We start from the raw sequence: 18987 nt of genomic DNA on the forward strand, positions 1-18987 counted from the left end.
ATACATGCACACATACAGTAATATATACCCATCGTGCTATTCCCTTTCAGGATAAACAATGTGTTTGGAAAAGGAGTAAGATACAGCAAGCCAAAGAAGTGTATTTATTTATTTGAAGTAACTGAACTGAATTCAAATGGATTCGTTTGGCACCCCTACATTCTCCATTCTCTTTCTTCTTCTTTTACCACACAGTTCTTGCTCTAAGTATTCCAAACCAAACTGCATTCAATCTTTATATTTCTATTCACATTCAACTCTTTCACAGAACAAAGTGGACAAACGTGTACTCTTACACACACTTTCTCCTCTTTCAACCAATTCCTCACCACAGACCATAGCCTACCCACCACCTTTCCAGCAATATGCCTTAAAATTCCTCTATCCACATCTCTGCTTTTAGGAAACATGAAAGTGCAAATTAATCTACTGTACTTGTTCTAGCTTTTCACCCAAAGGGTTGTTTGCACATTTATTTGCCAATCCTCCAAAATGTTTCTTTCTACTGTAAGTGAAAAAATTGGGGCATTTACAAATTCTTGGGTAAGGGTACTTATATGCTTTGAGAAGTCCGCATTGCTTCAGTCTTCACCTGAATGAGAAAAGTGACAACTAGAACAGGAATGAGAAGCTCGCTTGTCTCCTGTTGTTCGTTTTATTTGTCTTTCTGTTATGTCTGAGCAGTTTGTTAGAGAACTGCCTCTGTGTCTGGAGGCTGCCTGATCTGATCTGCCCTCTGCTCTGTCACTTTTTTAATAAGTTAAAGCCACTAGAGCACTGTGAAAAGGGTGTGTGTGTGTGTGTGTGTGTGTGTGTGTGTGTGTGTGTGTGCGCGCGCGCGCGCTGTGAAGAAGATCTGGGGAGAAGCCATGCTTGTCTTTCTCCCTCCTTTACTTGGGACTGTCCAGTTTTCAAAATGAAAATACAGATGGAGGTGAGAGTACTTTTAATGGCTGGAAACTTTTCTCATCCTTTGACATTTCCTTAGGCCTTGCAAGGAACCCCTTCACACTTATATGTGGGTGACCACTGGTTTGGAAATATTTCCGTAAGAGAGAAATGGGAAGAGAACAAAAGGTCCTTTATGTGCTTTCAGGAATATTCTTACTGGGTTTGCACATTATCCAATGCACATTTGAGAAGGGTGGGAAATTATAGGTACGGACACATGCTTTTTAAACAGGAGATGTTGCATATTTCTGCTAGGAAGAGGGGGTTTCTGATTGCTCCTCCCTGAGGTCATATAAATAACAGTCTATTAATGACTCTTGTTTTCAAAAGTGAATGTTTAAGGGATGTCTTCATCATGAACGGTAGGTATATTTGGTTATTTAACATAGAATTTCAAATAAGAGCAACATAGCAAGTGGACAAACGGTCCATGAACTCTAAATGTTAATTTAAGAATAGAAATTCCTACCTCTGGTTTAGGTAAAAATTCCTCCTCCTAAAATGGAAAGCCTTTTGCACCATGTGGAAAAAAAATAAGAGTATTGCCTTAATTCTGGATGCCATTCTGTTTCCTTTAAAGTACTTCATGGCTTGGGTTACTTATGGGATCTCTTATTGTTTCTATCCATCCCACCTGGTCTGGGAGGAGAGCCAGGCTGCAGGTCCTGTCTGCTAAGGACTTTTAGCTGGTGAAACCCGGGGCAAGCCTTTTCTGTTGTGGGAGCTGCTCTTTGGAAAATCATCGTTCCAGAGATCAGGTTGGCCCTGTCCCTTTTGGCCTTATGTAAGGCTCTGTGGGTGAGTCTGGAGCTCTGGGTGTAAGACAGAGCCCGTTGCTTGGTTGAGTGTTTGATTGCAGCTTTTTAATTTTTTGTTTCTGAATGGTATGGGTTTTTATTTATTTCTGCATATGTTTTTTATCATTTTTAATACTATCAGCCATCCAGAGCCATGTATATTGTATGGGTGGCCATATAAATCTGCTAAATAAATAAGTCCTCTAAATAACGCTATTTGATTAAAGCTGTAGGAAGGGTCTAGCATGCAAGTTAAGAACATGTGAAAGCAGCTAAAAATCCTCCAGATCTTTAGTCTTTGCCATCATTTTATGATAATAATGGTCTAGCTCAGGTGTGTCAAACTTGCAACGTCACGTGACATGTCGCAATATATCATGACTTTTTCCCCATTGCCGGAGCTGGGGCGGGTGTGGTTTTGGCATGACGCATCCAGCCCAAAGGGCAGCAGTTTGACACATCTGGTCTAGCTTCATGAATTCTTCAAAAGATTAAGGTATACAAAGGACTTTGAGCAATAATGGAAAGAATTCAATAAATAATAATGTGCATCGTGGAAATATTTACATTACATTGCTAGTTATATTTCTGAGGGCTAGGTTTTAACAATCTTTTAACAGTGGGATCTGATAGTTGCTATTCATCTATTTCCTACCGGTAGCATCTTAGTTTATCCCATCTTTCTTCAACAATACCTAGAGTTCCCAATTAGCATGATCACTGCTGAGAATTCTCTCTGTACATCTAAAAAGTTCCCAGATTGGCTGAGGCTGATTTGGAATTGGACTGAATGTTTTTGCTCCAATTTTGCCTGTTAAAGCCAAACAGCTTGTGCTGCATACATGCAAAAAAGGGAACCCTGTTGTTAAGCTGCAGTAGAGTGAATCATGAATTATTTGCTCACCACTTGGCATTAAAACTTTGAAACTGCTATCATCCAGCTATCATGCCATCCTATTCTCTCTCATTATTCCTGTTACCTAATTGCCACTGTAGCTTTTTGTTCCTAAATTTCACCAGTTGTAAAATTAGATTGCTGCAGGACTCAAGGAACAATGAACTACAGAAAATCTCTATGTATTTCAAGATCTCCTGTGGGGATGTTTCATGTTTCCTGCTGTTCATTGTTTTCCCCAACTAAGCAACGTATGTAGCTGCAGGTAACAAAGAGTTCTGAAATCTGGTCACAGAAATCTTGAATTCTTTGTCTTTTACATCTTCTGTTCATCTAAAATAAGCATTGTATAATTTTCTGCATATTCCCCCCCCACACAATTTTTTAAAAAACGATGTATTTTGCACTGAGAACCATATTCTAGTGCTAACTGTTGCGATGAGGTCGATAACATTCTGAGCCGTATATGGTATTTTTTTAATGAATGGAAAGCCACTGTTTCCAAGGTTCTCATATGACACTAATGACTATATTTGAATGAGGATCAGTTGTCCCAGCCAACCTTTCCCAAATTGATGCCTTGTAGGCAGATTAGTTTGCAGCTTGTAAGCCAACAAGTTTCAGTACAAGTAGACAAGATCAGACTGGAGAAAGTGGGCCCGGTGGGTCTTCCAGAGTTGTCTCTATAAAGAGCAAGGTTTCCCTAAAGTTCCCTCTTTTTTATTGTGCATATTTTAAATGTCTTTGTATTTCTTGGTAGCATCCTTGAATTTTTCCTCCTATGGCTTTATCAACACTTGACAAATTTCTCTCCAGCCTTCTTGTTACCTTTGGCTGTTGGTCAACACAAACTCCCCAAATCCAAAACTAATTCAGAACTCTGAATAACAGTAGCATTTAAATTTTGGGATTCTGCCAGGAGACTGGCAATCTAATTCCAGTGTCAATAGTTGTTTTGGAGTTGGCTCTTCCTACTTAAGATTAGATTTTTGGACAATCTAAAAGTAGCACAGTACCTACATCAATGTCCCTAGAGTCTGACTGAGCTTTGTTTTCCAATAACATGGAATACCAGTTGCCCTTCACTCAGGGAAGAGGTGGATGGTGGAGTGAGAGACAGAAGAACTGCACTTTGATTGCTGAAGTAGAGCAGAAGCCTTTGTTTTTGCTTCCTGAGATGAAAAATGAAAATCTTGGCACATAAGCGTAACACTAGATTGGTTTCCGTAGAGTTTGTTTAATGGTGTATCTAATGCAACCTTCCCCAACCTGGTTCCCTGCATTGTGTTTGGGATACAGATTCCAGATGTCACATCTCGGTCAGCCTGGTCAGTGGCCATGCTGGTTGGAAACTCTGGGAATTGTAATTTCCACACATTCAGTCAGCAGTTTGTTGGCCAAAGCTGGACTAGTGACAGATGAGGTTAGTAAGGAAAGAGAGAAAGAAAAATTACCTTGGCACATTTGATATCAACTGAAAAATGTCTTGTTTTAGTGTCTAGCTGTATTCTGGAGTCAGACTAAATCAACAAGTGAAGTATGTGCATTGAAGTTAAACAATGAATATCTAATATTCACTGATGTATATCAGCCAATTGGTGATTTATTGCCTCAAAAAAAAACAAAACACAAAATAAACCCGGATAATTTCTGGTAGAGAGTTGCCAGAATAATTTGTTTTCTCCGTGGTCTCTTTCTTATTTTGGCTTTCAGGTAAGATCATAGCCTTGTTAACTCCCACATACAGAAAAAAATCTTAGTACTAACTATCAGAATTGATTACAAGCTGGCAAAGTAATAGATCCAAAAACCAGATCTTGGGAAGAATCAGGAATGGTTTCTGTTCTTAAGAAACGGAGGAAATTCCTTTTCAGTAGAGAAGGCTGAAGCACAAGAATAGCAAGAGCTAAAACATAACAGTTCATGAACCTCTTTGGAAGTACGCAAAAGATGCGGGTGGGCTGTGCAGGGTCAAACTTTCCTGCTTGGATTGCTGCGCTGTTGTAATTTCACCACTGAACATCTTGTTCTGCTTCTGGCAACACTACTGGAAATGTCTAGCCCCATATGAACCCATAAAAAGTATTTATCAAATGGTTTCCCCTCATCCCGTAAAATAATGGCCAAGGCTCTTTTTCCTTTCAAGTCTGAATTTCTTTCAGTTTTCTGGTAAGCAGTGGGGGACCCGTGATGACATTGCGGTTGTGTGGTACTCCTTACTTGATGAGTTTGGCCTAGTTCTGACATAGTCAGAGCAGTCTGGCAGTTAATACGTTTTCCTATTTTGCTCATTCTTTGAGAGAAACCTAATACTATATGTGTGTTTGTTACATGTTTTTAAAAAATCGTCTCTCTCCCAAGATAGCTGCATTTATCTTGTGGTTCTGCTTTTGAAGCTTCAATGCTTCGGGATTGCAGAATAGAGGTTTCTACCTCATTCTTGCCACAAAGCCACACTTACCATCCTCTCCTTCCCCAGAGACCTTCTTTTGCAAAACTAAGCTGCTGTGGCTTGCTTTCCCAGCCTCTGGTAGAACATCAAATAGTGACAAGGAGGTTGTGTGCATAGATCCTCCACTATTAACAGGGAAAAAATTGCACCAAAATAACTCATTTGCTGACCCTTTCACAAAATGTTTCTCAAGTTGGTGCCATTCTGATACTTCAGGCTGCAACTGCTTCCCTCCCAAGTCATTAGCTGAGGAAGCTGAAGATGATGGGGTTGTGGTCCAACACATCTGGAATGTGTCACTTTGGGGAAATCTACTTTAGCAGAAGAGTTCTGGTTGAAATTCTGCAAATCACAGTCCTGAAAAGAGTCAGATTACAGCCCTCAAAAATCTGATACAGAAACAAGCTCTTATTTCCTTCCCATGCTCCAGGGCTGGAAAATTATAGCCCTATTAGTGAATTGAATTCTTAGCCTAGTAACATAGAAAAGGGGTTGTATAAATACATATTTAACATATTATGGGATGTAGTTTAGGAGTATAAGTAGAGGGAGAAGGAAATATTGAACATTCCATGCTGCTAAATTGCTATCACTGCAAATTCTGGATCAGGGACCAGATCTTTTAATATGAATTAGTTCTAGACAGAGCTAATCAGAATACTTGATGCAAGTTAATGATTTTAAGGAAGTTAGTTAACTAACTAAAATTTATAGAATATTACCAATCACAGAAGTGAGTGAGATGAGTCATGAATTGCTTGGTTTAGAGTAGATTCTCAGGGAAATGATACCTTGTTTTCAAATCTTCAACTTTTGGAGGATCCTGGAACAGCAGAGATTTTGAAAATTCCGTACAAAACTGTACATAACATCAATTTCATGCAGGTCAGGAAAAATGAAGGTGGGTGAATGGTTTTCCCTTGAACAGCAGATTGAAATTTCTTTCTGACCGACTGTCTCCTCAGATGGATTGTTGCTGCTTTGCCTGCAGATTCTAATGCTTTTGTCAAAATGACAAAAGCAGGGTTGCAGTGCAAGCTCTCCCACTTTCATACATGTTTTGCATGTTGTGGTGCATATACAAAGGGGGTGGAGCTTACAGTACAACAGTACTTTTGACATTTCCCCCAGTCCTAGGGACATCTTTGGCTCAATTTGTTTCCAGTCCTTAAGCCACAGAACCTCTATAAAAAGGGGCCCAGGCTTAATTCTAACGCAAGTTATATGAACCATGTCCATCCATCCAGTTGGAGACAAAAGGCTTCTTTTTCAATAATTTCTTTGTCTAATACCTTTAAAAGCCAATTCAACTTGAGTTAATAATGATAAATTTCATAGATAAATTATTGACTCTGCAAGTAGTACTTTTTTTCCTGTTCTGAGTGTCCCACTATTTGTTTTATTTCAATGATCCTGAATATTTTGAAAAAGAGAGAAAAGCTTTCACCTATAATATCCCCTGAGGGATGTCTTAATTATTAAAAGAGATATATAAACAATAAACTAAATACTGTCTCAAGATTAAATGAATTGGCTTTTTTTCCTACTGGAGAGTTACTGGGTAGCTTGCAATGTGATATTGTGAGACTACATTTAAGATGAAATATTAGAACATACCCATATACACTTCTAATATCAGGAAATGCATTATGAAGAACAGGAAGCATAGCAATCTCTGCCATCTGGAATTCTATATGCTGACTATAGCAAAGACGATGAATTTGACCTCTGTGAATTAGGACCGATTTAGTAGTTATGATGGATTGCAGCTAGTGCCTTGGAAGTATCTAAGTATCAGAGTTTTGGCAGATCGTTGTGGCTTCAAGTAAGGGGAGACTGAATACCATCAAGAACTGTTTTGGAATGCACAGGATGCTCAGTAGCTGTTAATTGAAATTGACATGAAGGCATTGCCTGTCCAGTCACCAATGATTAAAAAATCCATCTTCCATCAGGTGAGTAGTCCAACAAACCAGTTGGCTATGCCTAATTTAGGTCTTAAAACTAGGATTTTCCCCTAAATTATATTTAGAGGTCCTGATTGTGAATATAGTTTAAAAGCATGGTACTATTACAGATTAATCTTTTCTCTAGGAACATGATCTAGAGATAACATGTACAATTATGCTATATAGAGGTGGTTAAATAAATTTTGAGTACAATATCAAGAGGTGTTTTACCAATAAGTATAGGAAAGAATAGGAAATGTGCCATGGCACAGCGGATAAAAATGCTGAGCTTGTCAGCTGGAAAGTTGACAACACAGGCTCGAGATCCAATGCCACGCAACAGGGTGAGCTCCCGCTACTTACCCCAGCTCCTATCCACCTAGCAGTTTCAAAAACATGCAAATGCGAGTAGATAAATAGGTACCCACTTCAGTGGGAAGATAACAGAGTTCCAGGCCCCTTTGGTGTATAGTTATGCTGCCCACATGACCATGGGAATGTGTTCAGACAATGTTGGCTCCCTCAGCTACGAAATAGAGATGAGCACTGCCCCCTAGAGTTGGAGATGACTGGACAGTGGAAACTTTTACCTTTATAGGAAAGAATGATGATTGGTTCTGGAAGACAGGAGATGAGAACAAACAGACAGGTGTCTGTTTGAGATACCAGCAGTTATCCTGGAAGAAGTGTCTGCAGATCTGCTAATGCAGGATCCTCCAGCTCAGTTTCTCTGGAAGTAATCTTGTAACTTTACCTTAAGTACTTTGCTTATTTTGCAGTTTCATGGGCTTTTGTTGATTTACATAGAAGGTGTGAAACCTATTATTTTCAGTATGAATTCTCTACAATGTTTCCCTTAACAAAATAAATGTGATACTTAATACTTCACTCCAGATCTTTTCTCTTGCTCCTAAAGCAGGGGTCCTCAACCTTGGCAACTTTAAGTCTCGTGGACTTCAACTCCCAGAATTCCTCAGCCAGCTTTGCTGGGAGCTGAAGTCCACAAGTCTTAAAGTTGCCAAGGTTGAGGATTGCTATCCTAAAGTACCGGTAGGCAGGAAATACATCAGAGGACACTTCTGAACATTTGAAGTAAAATAGCAATGATTTGGGTTCTTAGTTGCTTGTCTACATAGCAACAAATAAGACGCATTGTTGAACAGTTTCAGAATTTTTCAGTGGGGACTCAGGAAAAAAAATGACTTCGGTGTTTGCAATATTTGCTTTCAAAGCACATTTCTGCATTTGTCTGTTGCGTTCTTCACGGCTTCTTGAGAATGAAAAGGAGACTTTTCAATGTCAAAATTCTTCTGTGAAAGCCTCAATATTTTCAGATGAACGAAAGTGTGTTGAAGGTTCTAGCAAGCCATTGGGGAAGCAATTAATCTATAGTCAGAAATAACTCAGCCTTAATTTTTTTTTATATAATCACATATGCCAATTAGATATCAATATATCTTATGAATGATCCAAAAACTAAATTTGGACGAAGCTTAATCTTTAACAACATTTGGCTTCAGATATTCATTTTATTATGGAATATTGCATGAAGTGTGAGTTAAAAAAAATTGCCCTCTAATCACAGGCCATTTCCCAGAGCTATTATGAAACACAATATAGGTGTTGTATACTGTGTATTGTATTGCTCTGCAACGTTTTTACTCTACTTTCAGCCAAAGGACTAAATCTGAAATAAATTCTGCCACTTCTGTTAGATGGGCTCTGTAAGTGAGTGTTGTTTCTTCCATAATAGTATGCATGAATGCAAAGTGACTTTCTTAGTTTCTGGCTGAAGAATTCTCTATTTAAACAATGGGTCAACAAATCCCTCCATTAAAACAGGATTAACTGTACTTTCTTTCACTGAAGAATTGCCACTTGAGGATCGAATCAGTTTCTTAAGAGAGAAATAGAGAATAAGTTGCTGTTTGGCCTTTCTCCAAAGCAAGTAGTACCCCCCCCAGCCCCTGCTGCCTTGTAATCAATGTTTCCTCACTGTGGAGGCAATTGATTAATCATGCAATTGGAGACTTTGGCAAAGGGAGGGACAAAGTGTGTGGGGGGAAAACCCTGGTCTTCCTATAAAACAATGCTTGGAGTAAAGTAGGAGTGAGTAAAAAGATCAGTCAGAGCAGGTTTCTGGGTGTTTGCATTATACTGTAGGTGTTTCTGCCTCTTAATTATCTCATTGTAGAAACAACTCAGCAACTTTGCTGAAAAAGTATACTTGTGGGGAAAACCAAGAACGTATCTGTGTGTGAAAGGATTGTGAGATTGGTTCTGGGGGTAAATCACAAATTTCTGGGCTGAGCACATGCTATTGAAGTGCCTTGTTTTTAATGCTTAACATTTGTCCCACCAATCTGAGTCCCTAGTTTTGCAGCCTGCTAAGGTTGGAAGGATTTGGGATTCCCTCTGTCTCTCATGCACACTAGCAAGGCATTCAAGTGCATCTTGCAAGTCTGAAGTTTTGTGCCTGTTGTTACTTTTAGAAAGGAAAATGATTCATAATCATTCCTTATTGTCCTGTCTTCTGCCAATTTGTAAGTTTCTCGGTAAAATAAGAAATCCCTCGGCTATTTCTGATTTAGAATCTGAAGCATCATCAACAGCATCAGGACCACTTTGATACAACAAGGATAAGAGTATATTTTATTCCCTAAATAACTGCTTTGCTTGCCAGTAGACAGGTGCTCTGACTTCCAAAGCATTTCCGGATCTCTTGGCTGACTGTGGTTGGAATGCAAGGTGGAGACAGAGTCATATTCATTAGGCATGAATCCTCTTCTGGATTTCTGAAACCCTTTGAATGGTGCAAAAACACACGTCCTATTTTGAGAGGTACTGTTCACTTGAAAGGAATTTGGCTTTCCTCAAATCTGCTATCTTCTTTCTCCCCTTCTTTTCTCCCATAATATGGCTAATGTCATCATGAAATGCTATCTCATGCTATCTGCCAATAGAGAAAGAATATTATTAAATGTTTGTGAGCAACTTTGAAATGATAAAAAAGACACAAATGTAAGGAAATAACACACACTGGGTATTACTTCTTTATGAAATAGAAATAAAGTGACAATAAATATAACAACAACAACAACAACAACAACAACAACTGTCAGGAAGTTTCTCCTTAGTTCTAGGTTGCTTCTCTTCTTGATTAATTCGCATCCTTTGCTTCTTGTCCCGCCTTTGGGTGCTTTGGAGAATAGCTTGACTCCCTCTTCTTTGTGGCAGCCATCTTAGAAATTGGCACACTGCTATCATGTCACCCCTCTTCCTTCTCTTCATTAAACTACCAACCGTTTAATTCCAGCAGCCGTTCCTTATATGTTTTAGTCTCCTGTCCTCCTTTGTTGAAAATGGGACATTTTCATCTGTCCCGTTGTTGTGTTATCTTTCTGTTTAGCTATTATTATTGATAACTGTTTGTTTGATTGGCATTTTTGTTTCTGTCCAAAGCTGTAAGGATAATCTAAAACAATTTTTAACGTCTTGTTAGAACACATATTATTACCATAGATTGCATACATTGCTATGCAACACAGCATAACTAAAGATGGAGTTTTTTCTTGTGCACGTTGACATAGTAAACTTAACCAAATTTTATATTGCATCATATGTGAAATTCTTCATAAATTAAAAATAGCATTCGGATCTATTATGATTTTTCTGTATTTCTCATTTGTCCAAGTTTGCAGTGCACACACATTTCTTTCTAACTTGCATGTCTATCTATGCACATAATTTTTGCCAAGTATTCACATCTCTGCAACCTATTTCCTGATAAATGCATTTTTGCTTACCTTGAAGAATATACATATTTTTCCCACACTTTGAAACTTTCAGCTGAGAATAGCACCACAAATGCTCAGAGAAGTATAATTTTCATAGGATAGCTAATTTTTAATTGACTCATCGGTCTGAAAGTTGGAAATTAATTACGCCATTTGATTATTCAACACAGCAGATGCATTTCGCCTGGTACGCCAGTTACGGCCCTATCTGGACCGAGATGCCCTATGCACAGTCACCCATGCGCTCATGACCTCCCGGCTAGACTACTGCAATGCTCTCTACATGGGGCTGCCCCTGAGGACCACTCGGAGGCTTCAGCTGGTGCAGAATGCAGCCGCGCGAGTTGTGATGGGAGTCTCCCGATACTCCCATGTAACACCACTTCTCCGCGAGCTGCATTGGCTTCCAGTTGCCCTCCAGGTGAGATTCAAGGTGCTGGTGATGACCTATAAAGCCCTAAATGGCTTGGGTCCGGGATATCTGAGGGAACACCTGCTGCCGGCATCAAGTTCCCTTTGTCCAGTGCGCTCCCACAGGGAGGGCCTCCTCAGGGTACCGCCGGTCAAGGATTGCCAACGGGCGATCCCCAGGGGGAGGGCGTTCTCTGTGGGCGCGCCTGCCCTATGGAATCAACTGCCAACGGAACTCCGGACTGCCCCCGACCTTCGTTCATTTCGCCGGGACCTAAAAACCTGGCTCTTTGAGCTATCTGGTCTGAACTGGGGTTTTTTAATGTTTTAAAATTGTGATTTTAATTTTTGGGGGGGCTAGACTTAATTTAATTTTATTTTAATTTTATATTGTATTGTTTTTAAATTTTGCCTTGTAAACCGCCCTGAGTCCTTTGGGAGTAGGGCGGTATATAAACCGAATTAATAAATAAAATAATAATAAATTTCCTGATAAGGTTTGGTTGCGTTTAGTAATGGCACCCAGTTAGCAGTAGAATAATATATATTATTTTATGACATAAATTGGAAAATACTTTGCAAGGTGACCTTGTATGGATGCTTCTTTGTAACCTTCTCTTTCTAGTCTCTTCTCTAAGATAATGCTGATTCTTTTCTTCCTGCAGGTGCAGCCAGTAGCAGCTCCGAGTGTTCCTGTGGCCGCAATCATTTCACCTGCGCTGTTAGTGCTTTTGGCGAATGCACTTGTATCCCTGCTCAGTGGCAGTGTGATGGCGACAACGACTGTGGGGATCATAGTGACGAAGATGGTTGTAGTAAGAAAATAATCCATAATTAGGAGGGAGGGATTGAGGCTGAAGAAGACTTCTCTGTGTTTTTTATGCTTTTGTATTTGGTTCTTTTAAAAAGGCATAGGCCTTATTTTTCCTAAAGGGTCACTTTAAGGTTCTATTATTAGAGTCTGGAAGACCAAATGCATGTTGCTAATTTATGAAATGCTGAAACCTGACCACTCTCCAACTACTGTCACTGACCTTCTTGGAAACTAGTAGAGGCAAGGTTTCGTTACATTATCTTTTGTGCTCCACGGATATAGCAGACGGAACCAAAATCGAGTTTTGCATTTTGTGTGTTTCTCTATTTTATGAACTAGCAGGGACTCACTTGTATTATCACATCATTATAAAAGAAGTGTAAGTGGTGATTTGAACTCTGAACTGTTCACATTCTGAGATCACCACTCATTGATTGGCAGTTGCAGACTAAGTTTATAACTGCTGCTGAGGAAAGTATAAGCTAATAGATATCTTGGGAGATTTTTAAATACACTCATAAATTGAGAGTGAGGATGATTAGAGGATGATTAGAAGGGAGAGAAAGTGGACTGGAAATGGAGGAAAAACACAGAATGAAACATGGGAACAGCAGAAAGAATATAGCATTCAGCACTTCTGCTGTGATTCTTTCTGAAAGAAGCCAGTAGATCTTTGATGCTAGTTTTCTTTGTCATTTATGCAATTATTTCTATAATCATTTTTGTAGGATTATCTGAGAACTGATTTTCTAAGAGATAGATGATAGATGATAGATAGATAGATAGATAGATAGATAGATAGATAGATAGATAGATAGATAGAATTGAATTCCTCCAAAAACTGAAATGGAAGACAAGTACTATACATACCTGTGAACCTGTACCATATTAAACTGAAGAGGATCCCCTTTCCCATACTTTCTCCAAATACATATTTTTGTTTTGCAAAAATAACCCTATATGCACTAAGTATCATTGCTGAATTGTGAGCTAGATTAGCGCTGTTATCTTAAAAAGGTGGGTAATATTTTTAAAAAATCAAATATTCTTTTATTTTATACATACTTTGCAAAATTACTTGCTATTGCTTTTTGCTAGGATTAAAAAAAGGGGGGGGGAGGAGGAGGAGGAGGTCCAAACCACAGCCTTGAGATTTCCAGTTTCTCCCATCTAAGTGGATTTTAGGAAAGTAGATAAATGAGTGCTTCCCTTAGAAAGTCTCTTTTGGAGTAATTATAGTTTTTTTAGATCTGAGATTTACAATTAAACCATCTACTTGGCATATAGTTTTTTAGTATAATGGCAGTATATACTGTAGGGATAGAAATCGAAGGTGAAAGTGAATCAAACAAGTTTATCTCACTGAAACATCTGATTTCCAAAATTTAATTATTATTTTTTAAAAATATATATATTATGGCCATTATGTGTCATTTTCTTTACATCTTTTAATCGCACAATATCCCTTTCTGATTTTTTTCTGTCGTTACCTTCCCATCCCTTTCCTTCTCAAAAGTTTGTAAACCTTATTGAGTGAAAAGGGTTGTGAACCTCAGGTGTTTTGCGTGTTTTTAGTGACTTTTTTCTTTGGCCTCATCACTTTTAGCAGCCGATGGGTCTGCATGTGCAGTGCTTCATATTTGATTTCAAAGGGGTGCCAAGCGCAGCTGCTGGTGGCAGAAGAATGGCGCAGTGTTCGTACACACATGAAACTCTGATGCTCCATCCTGGAATCAAATATGAAGCACTGCAGAGCCCCAGTAACTAATAGAGGATATTTTGCAGTTTAAGACAGTTTTTGTGGTCCTGTCTTTTAAATGGGAATGATAATTGTATATAATGTTTGGAAGAACTGAACGTGTCCTAATCTTTAGCTAATAAGGACGGCTGAAGCAGTGGGGCTGTAACCCTACCTGTTTGGGTGATTCTATTCATCTGTATTGCTTTATGCCCTGACTTCTTTGTCCCTCTTTTGTTTTGTGAACAATTGGCTTGTTGTAAATTCCACATGCTCTCCAGCCTCCCATATGCAACTTCCAAAGCCCAACGGAATGGGCTTAACTGAACATTTTAGCTTTTTAAAAGTGTATTGGAGGAGGGATTTGTTGGAATTTAAGAAGCAAAATTATTGTCGCTAGCATTGTTGCTACTTTCAGAGCATTGGGTTGTTTACTTCACTCCTTTAAAACTGTATTTAAGCCCTGAATGTACCACTACCACCACACCAAAAATCTCCAGCTTTTCCCACCACGCTCATATATTTATTTTAAAGATTTATACAGTTGCCCATCTTATACAACTCTGGTTGGCTCACAACAGCAATAAAAACCAGTAACTATAAAATAAAAATATATATCATAAAACAGTAAAACAATAAAACAAAAGCACCATGCCTTAATCATCCCCTTGGGATGCCCCTCAGTAAGCACCAGTTGCTTAAAAGTGTGACATTTTAGACTGGCAACTTTTGCAGTTATGGGGAAGCCCCATGCAAACTGAGGAGACAAGCAGAGAAGCTTTGCAGAGCAGACGATGCTTGAAATAGAAAAGGATACGGAACAGCTTGAGCGGAAATCTCACGCTCAGATCAGATTACAACAATTGTACATGGGCAAAAGAGAATTCTCTTTCCCAGAAGGAATCAAAGCAAAGAAAGAATGAAATAAGTAAATAAGAGTCAATCAGGTTCCTTGTATCTTCTTCACAATACTGCATACCTCTGCGTTTTGCCGACGTTTTCCCACTTCTGGATCAGCTTTGATTTTCTCTGGAGATGTTTTCTTCCACTGCTCTGGTTCAAGTTATAGATCAGATTACAGACTGCTTTTTAAGACTGAGGATGGGTGGGTGAAGGTCAGTAAAGAAACAAGCCCACTCTTCTATGTTGAATGGATTAGGGGGAAATGGCACTTTGAACTGAGAGGAGCAAAAAGAGGGTAAAGAATTACATTGGAAAGAATAGTAATAATTATATCTTCCAACAGCTAACTTTATGGAAGGACCATATAGAAGTAAATGAGCGAGGAGATTCCCAGGCATGACCAAAGGAAGTATGTTGCTGTATATGGAGATGTAGATTTGATGGGATCTCTTAATTTTCATCTTTGGCAGCTTCCAGCCAGTTGTCTGCTGTGATTTTAGTAGAGTCTGCTTAAGTATTGTTGTGCTTTCTTTAATGAATCTTGCATTCTGTTTCTTCTGGTGCTTTTTGGGTTGTTTTCTTTTTTAAAAAAACTCATATTTAGCTTTTTACTGATCTCACCACGATCCAGCACCTCATTTGTGCTTGATAGTGGTTAGATCCTCTTGCCAGTCTCCTTAAGAAATGCCACTTCCCACTAGAGGGAAACTGCTCTGTATTGGTCTGTTTGCTTTTCTGCAAGTAGTAGGAGGTAGAGTCCTTGACTTGAGGTGGCATCCATCCTTGGGTTTTGAAAATAAGATTAATTATTGCTACACAATAGATTAATGAAAGTGGCAGCCCTTTGCATAACCTCTTCAAAGCTGGAGATGGTAGCATGACAAACAACAATTAATTAGATACATCCATAGGTGAACCAGGAAAGAAGAGCCATGTATATAACAGTAGCAGGTAGGAAATATTTGTATACTTGGCAGCCTTTATATGTGAGGACTTTTTCAGCAACCAGTCCTCAAAATATCTGGAGTGGCAGTGAACTAGCTCCAAACCCCCTTCAATAAGTGGAAATTTTGTAAATACAATTTTGGGGTTTCCCCAACAGAAGAAGACCAGAATCATAGTAAACATGTAACAAGCTCAGTCTTGCATAATGGGTGTTGCAAGTAATTCTTTGATAGAATTTGAAACATCAGTGTTTGCCTAGTCCTTCGGGAATAGGGCGGTATACAAATTGAATTAAAAAATAAATAATAATAAATTATGAGGAAACCTTGCCTACTAGACAGACAAGACCTTCCAGAAACTGGAATTAGCATTAGATAATTTATTAAAAGCAGATTCTTGCTGATTGAAGACATTCATTATATCCATGTCCCAATATAAATGGAAATTCAGTGTCCTGGATAGTACTTGGCAACACTTTCAAGTTAGAGAATAAAAATCTTGGAGTGAACAACTAACAGTATATAAAGATTATCTGAGAACAAGTCCCACTGAATAGCTTTGAGTATAAGATTTTTATTTATTTTATTTTAAATTATTAGATATTGGTTTTGTTTGTTAAATGTCCTGATCACTTCCCCCTTTCCCTACTCTTTGTCTTTGAATTTAGCATTTATTTTCTCCTGGCATCTTTCTCTGACAGACTTACTTCCTTGAAGTCTTGTTCTCATTTCTTTAACTTCCTTGCTTCAGAGTGTCTGATTTCCTAGATTTCATCTCATATCTTGAAGGAGAGTTACTGTATATTTATCACTTGAAGTGAAAATACAGCTTCATTTGTTCGCAGTGGATATTTCAGTAGATAGTAAATGTACTGTAGCCTTTGCTCTCTGTGCTTGACTTCCCAATGAACTGCTTTGATTACTCTACAAACACAATTATTGCATTTCTAGCAGTCTTTCTGAGACCTATCAGTGCAGCTGATAGATTTTGTCAATCTCACACCCGAACCAGCCGTCAACTCAGTTGCTGTCTGTCTCCTAAGTCTCCCATCTTTTGAGAGCTGAAGAACACTGAATGTCTCCTTATTTTTCAGATTTCTCCTAAATCTCCTTTTTCCTACTCATTAATAATCCAAAAGTGGTATGTTTATTTATAAAGAACTACTTACACGTGTCTCATTTATATGGTATTAGACTTCGTATGCACATTTCCTGCAGTTCATTTATGTTTTCTGTTTTTTTATTGAAAAGTTTTACAGTACATTTTTTAAATAGAAAAAAACAAAAAAAACTCACTCATTCCCCCTTTGCAAAGACTGTAAAGAGACTTTTGATCTTAGTGAAAAGGCCTTGGAAGCCTTTTTCTTCTGAATAATGGCTATTTAAGTACATGGCCAAGTTTCCTAGTGCAGTGATAAAATTTCTGAGCATAGCTGAGTTGAGACATGTTCTCCATTAAATAGGAAGGTCACCATGTGGTCAGCAAACACATGAAACAAATATTTACTTGTCTGTTGACTGAATTGTGTCCTTCTTAGTAAGTGTGTATTCTCAAACTCTGCTTATCAGGAAGAATCTATGGGAATCTTGATATAAAATACCGATGTTCTTCCCTATTGTTTAGATTGCTCTTGCTGCCATGCACTTTCTAAATGTGTTAATGGCCAGGAATGATGAGAAATATACTCTAAACACATTTGGACTTGTCAACACAAGGGGGGGAGAGAGAAATGTTCCCACACCCATCATCTTTGTTTCAAGATTTGTCTAAGGTATTTGCAAAAGATAAGTGTGATTTTGATGACAGTCTGGGGGGATTTGAGGGAAATTGGTGTGAAATTTGCTTTTATTTCTAGATCTTTTGTACATGCGTGTCATTTTTTTCTGACATATTTTCCTCATAAACATCTTTCATTTTTTAAAATGATCATAACAGATTATTATTAAGGAAAAATAATCTATTCATACTTTCTTAATTAAGGGACTAGTATCCTAACTAAAGGCATTGTTTTGCATGATTAATAATGAAAGATGATATATATTAGCTGGGTTGCTTAGCATATTTCGTATCTAAAGAAAAAATATATTGAACTTGAATTTGGCTTTTTTGTGACTCAGGAAAGTAACAGTTGATGTCTGTGCATGTCTTTACTGAGCTTTTTAAAATGCTTCAGATTTGGTTGCCTGGCTGTCTCCGAGCTGGAAAAAGTATAGACACAAATGAATTATATCTACAGTTTTTTCCAGGGCTCAAGTTGTCAGGGTGCTGCTATGAATGAATGCAATTTCCTCTCCAGTGAGATTTTGGAAGTCAGTCCTAGGTTTGTGGAATCTTCATCATCATATAAAGATTAGATTACTTAAACTGCAAATGTAAATTTTAATTTCTGGCAGCAGCAGGGGGCACGCATACAGTACTGCCTTACCCCAGAATTGACCCATTCATTTCTCTCTATGGAGGGACAGCAAAGGAAAGAGTATTAAAAAAAGCATTTAAGATTTCTTATGGGGAACATAATATTCAAAAAATTTGTGATCCAGATTATCCAATCGGGCAAACATTGATCTTCGTTTCAGAGTGTTGGGCTACATTTTCCATTAATCCAACCCAGCATTGTCAGCTATTAGGGAATAGGGGAGTTATGGTGAAAATATCTTACCCAAAGGGATATGGTGGCTCAGTGGGTTAGGACGTTGAGCTTGTCGATCAGAAGGTCGGCAGTTTGGCGGGTCGAATCCCGAGTGCCAGGTAACAGAGTGAGCGCCTGTTGCTCATCCCAGCTTCTGCCAACCTAGCAGTTCGAAAGCACGTAAAAATGCAAGTAGAAAAATAGGGACCACTACGGTGGGAAGGTAACAGCTTTCCGTGCGCCTTTGGCGTCTAGTCATGCCGGCCACATGACCACGGAGATGTCCTCGGACAAGCGCTGGCTCTTCACCTTTGAAACGGAGATGAGCACCGGCCCCTAGAGTCGGAAACGACTAGCACGCATGTGCGCGGGAACTTTTACCTTTTTATCTTACCCAATCGTGATTGGGGAAAACTAGGTTACACGGTGATAGCTTTACAATAATCATCAACTTCAGAGTATGTGGATATCAAAAGTTAAGAGATGGAATGGCGCAAAAAGAATTTTATTTTACTCAACCCACCCACAGATTTTGGGGGGAAAATTAGAAGGAGTGCTATGTATGTTTCATAAAGCTCCAGGTGGAAAGGGGGAATATACGGTAAATATATTGTAATGGTAACAATTCAGATAAAAGGAAGGATCTGTAATAGAAGACAAAATGAAGAAGGCTGTCAAAATAAAAGTGCATTCTGGAAATAAGGTT

At 38.6% G+C, this 18987-nt stretch overlaps 1 protein-coding gene across 1 annotated transcript in view; it reads left to right on the forward strand.

Annotated features, from left to right (window-relative positions):
* The window catches only part of LRP4 (LDL receptor related protein 4), a gene marked incomplete at both ends in the record, with an annotated part of 101145 nt that overhangs the window by 36760 nt on the left and 45398 nt on the right, over positions 1-18987 (forward strand). The window contains one exon of the mRNA XM_081315059.1: positions 11918-12067. Within this exon, the coding sequence (XP_081171185.1) occupies positions 11918-12067 (150 nt within the window). The remainder of the gene's footprint in view (positions 1-11917; positions 12068-18987) is intronic.

The sequence above is a fragment of the Vipera berus genome (assembly GCF_964194415.1).
Source record: "Vipera berus genome assembly, chromosome: 1".
NCBI lineage: Eukaryota > Metazoa > Chordata > Lepidosauria > Squamata > Viperidae > Vipera > Vipera berus.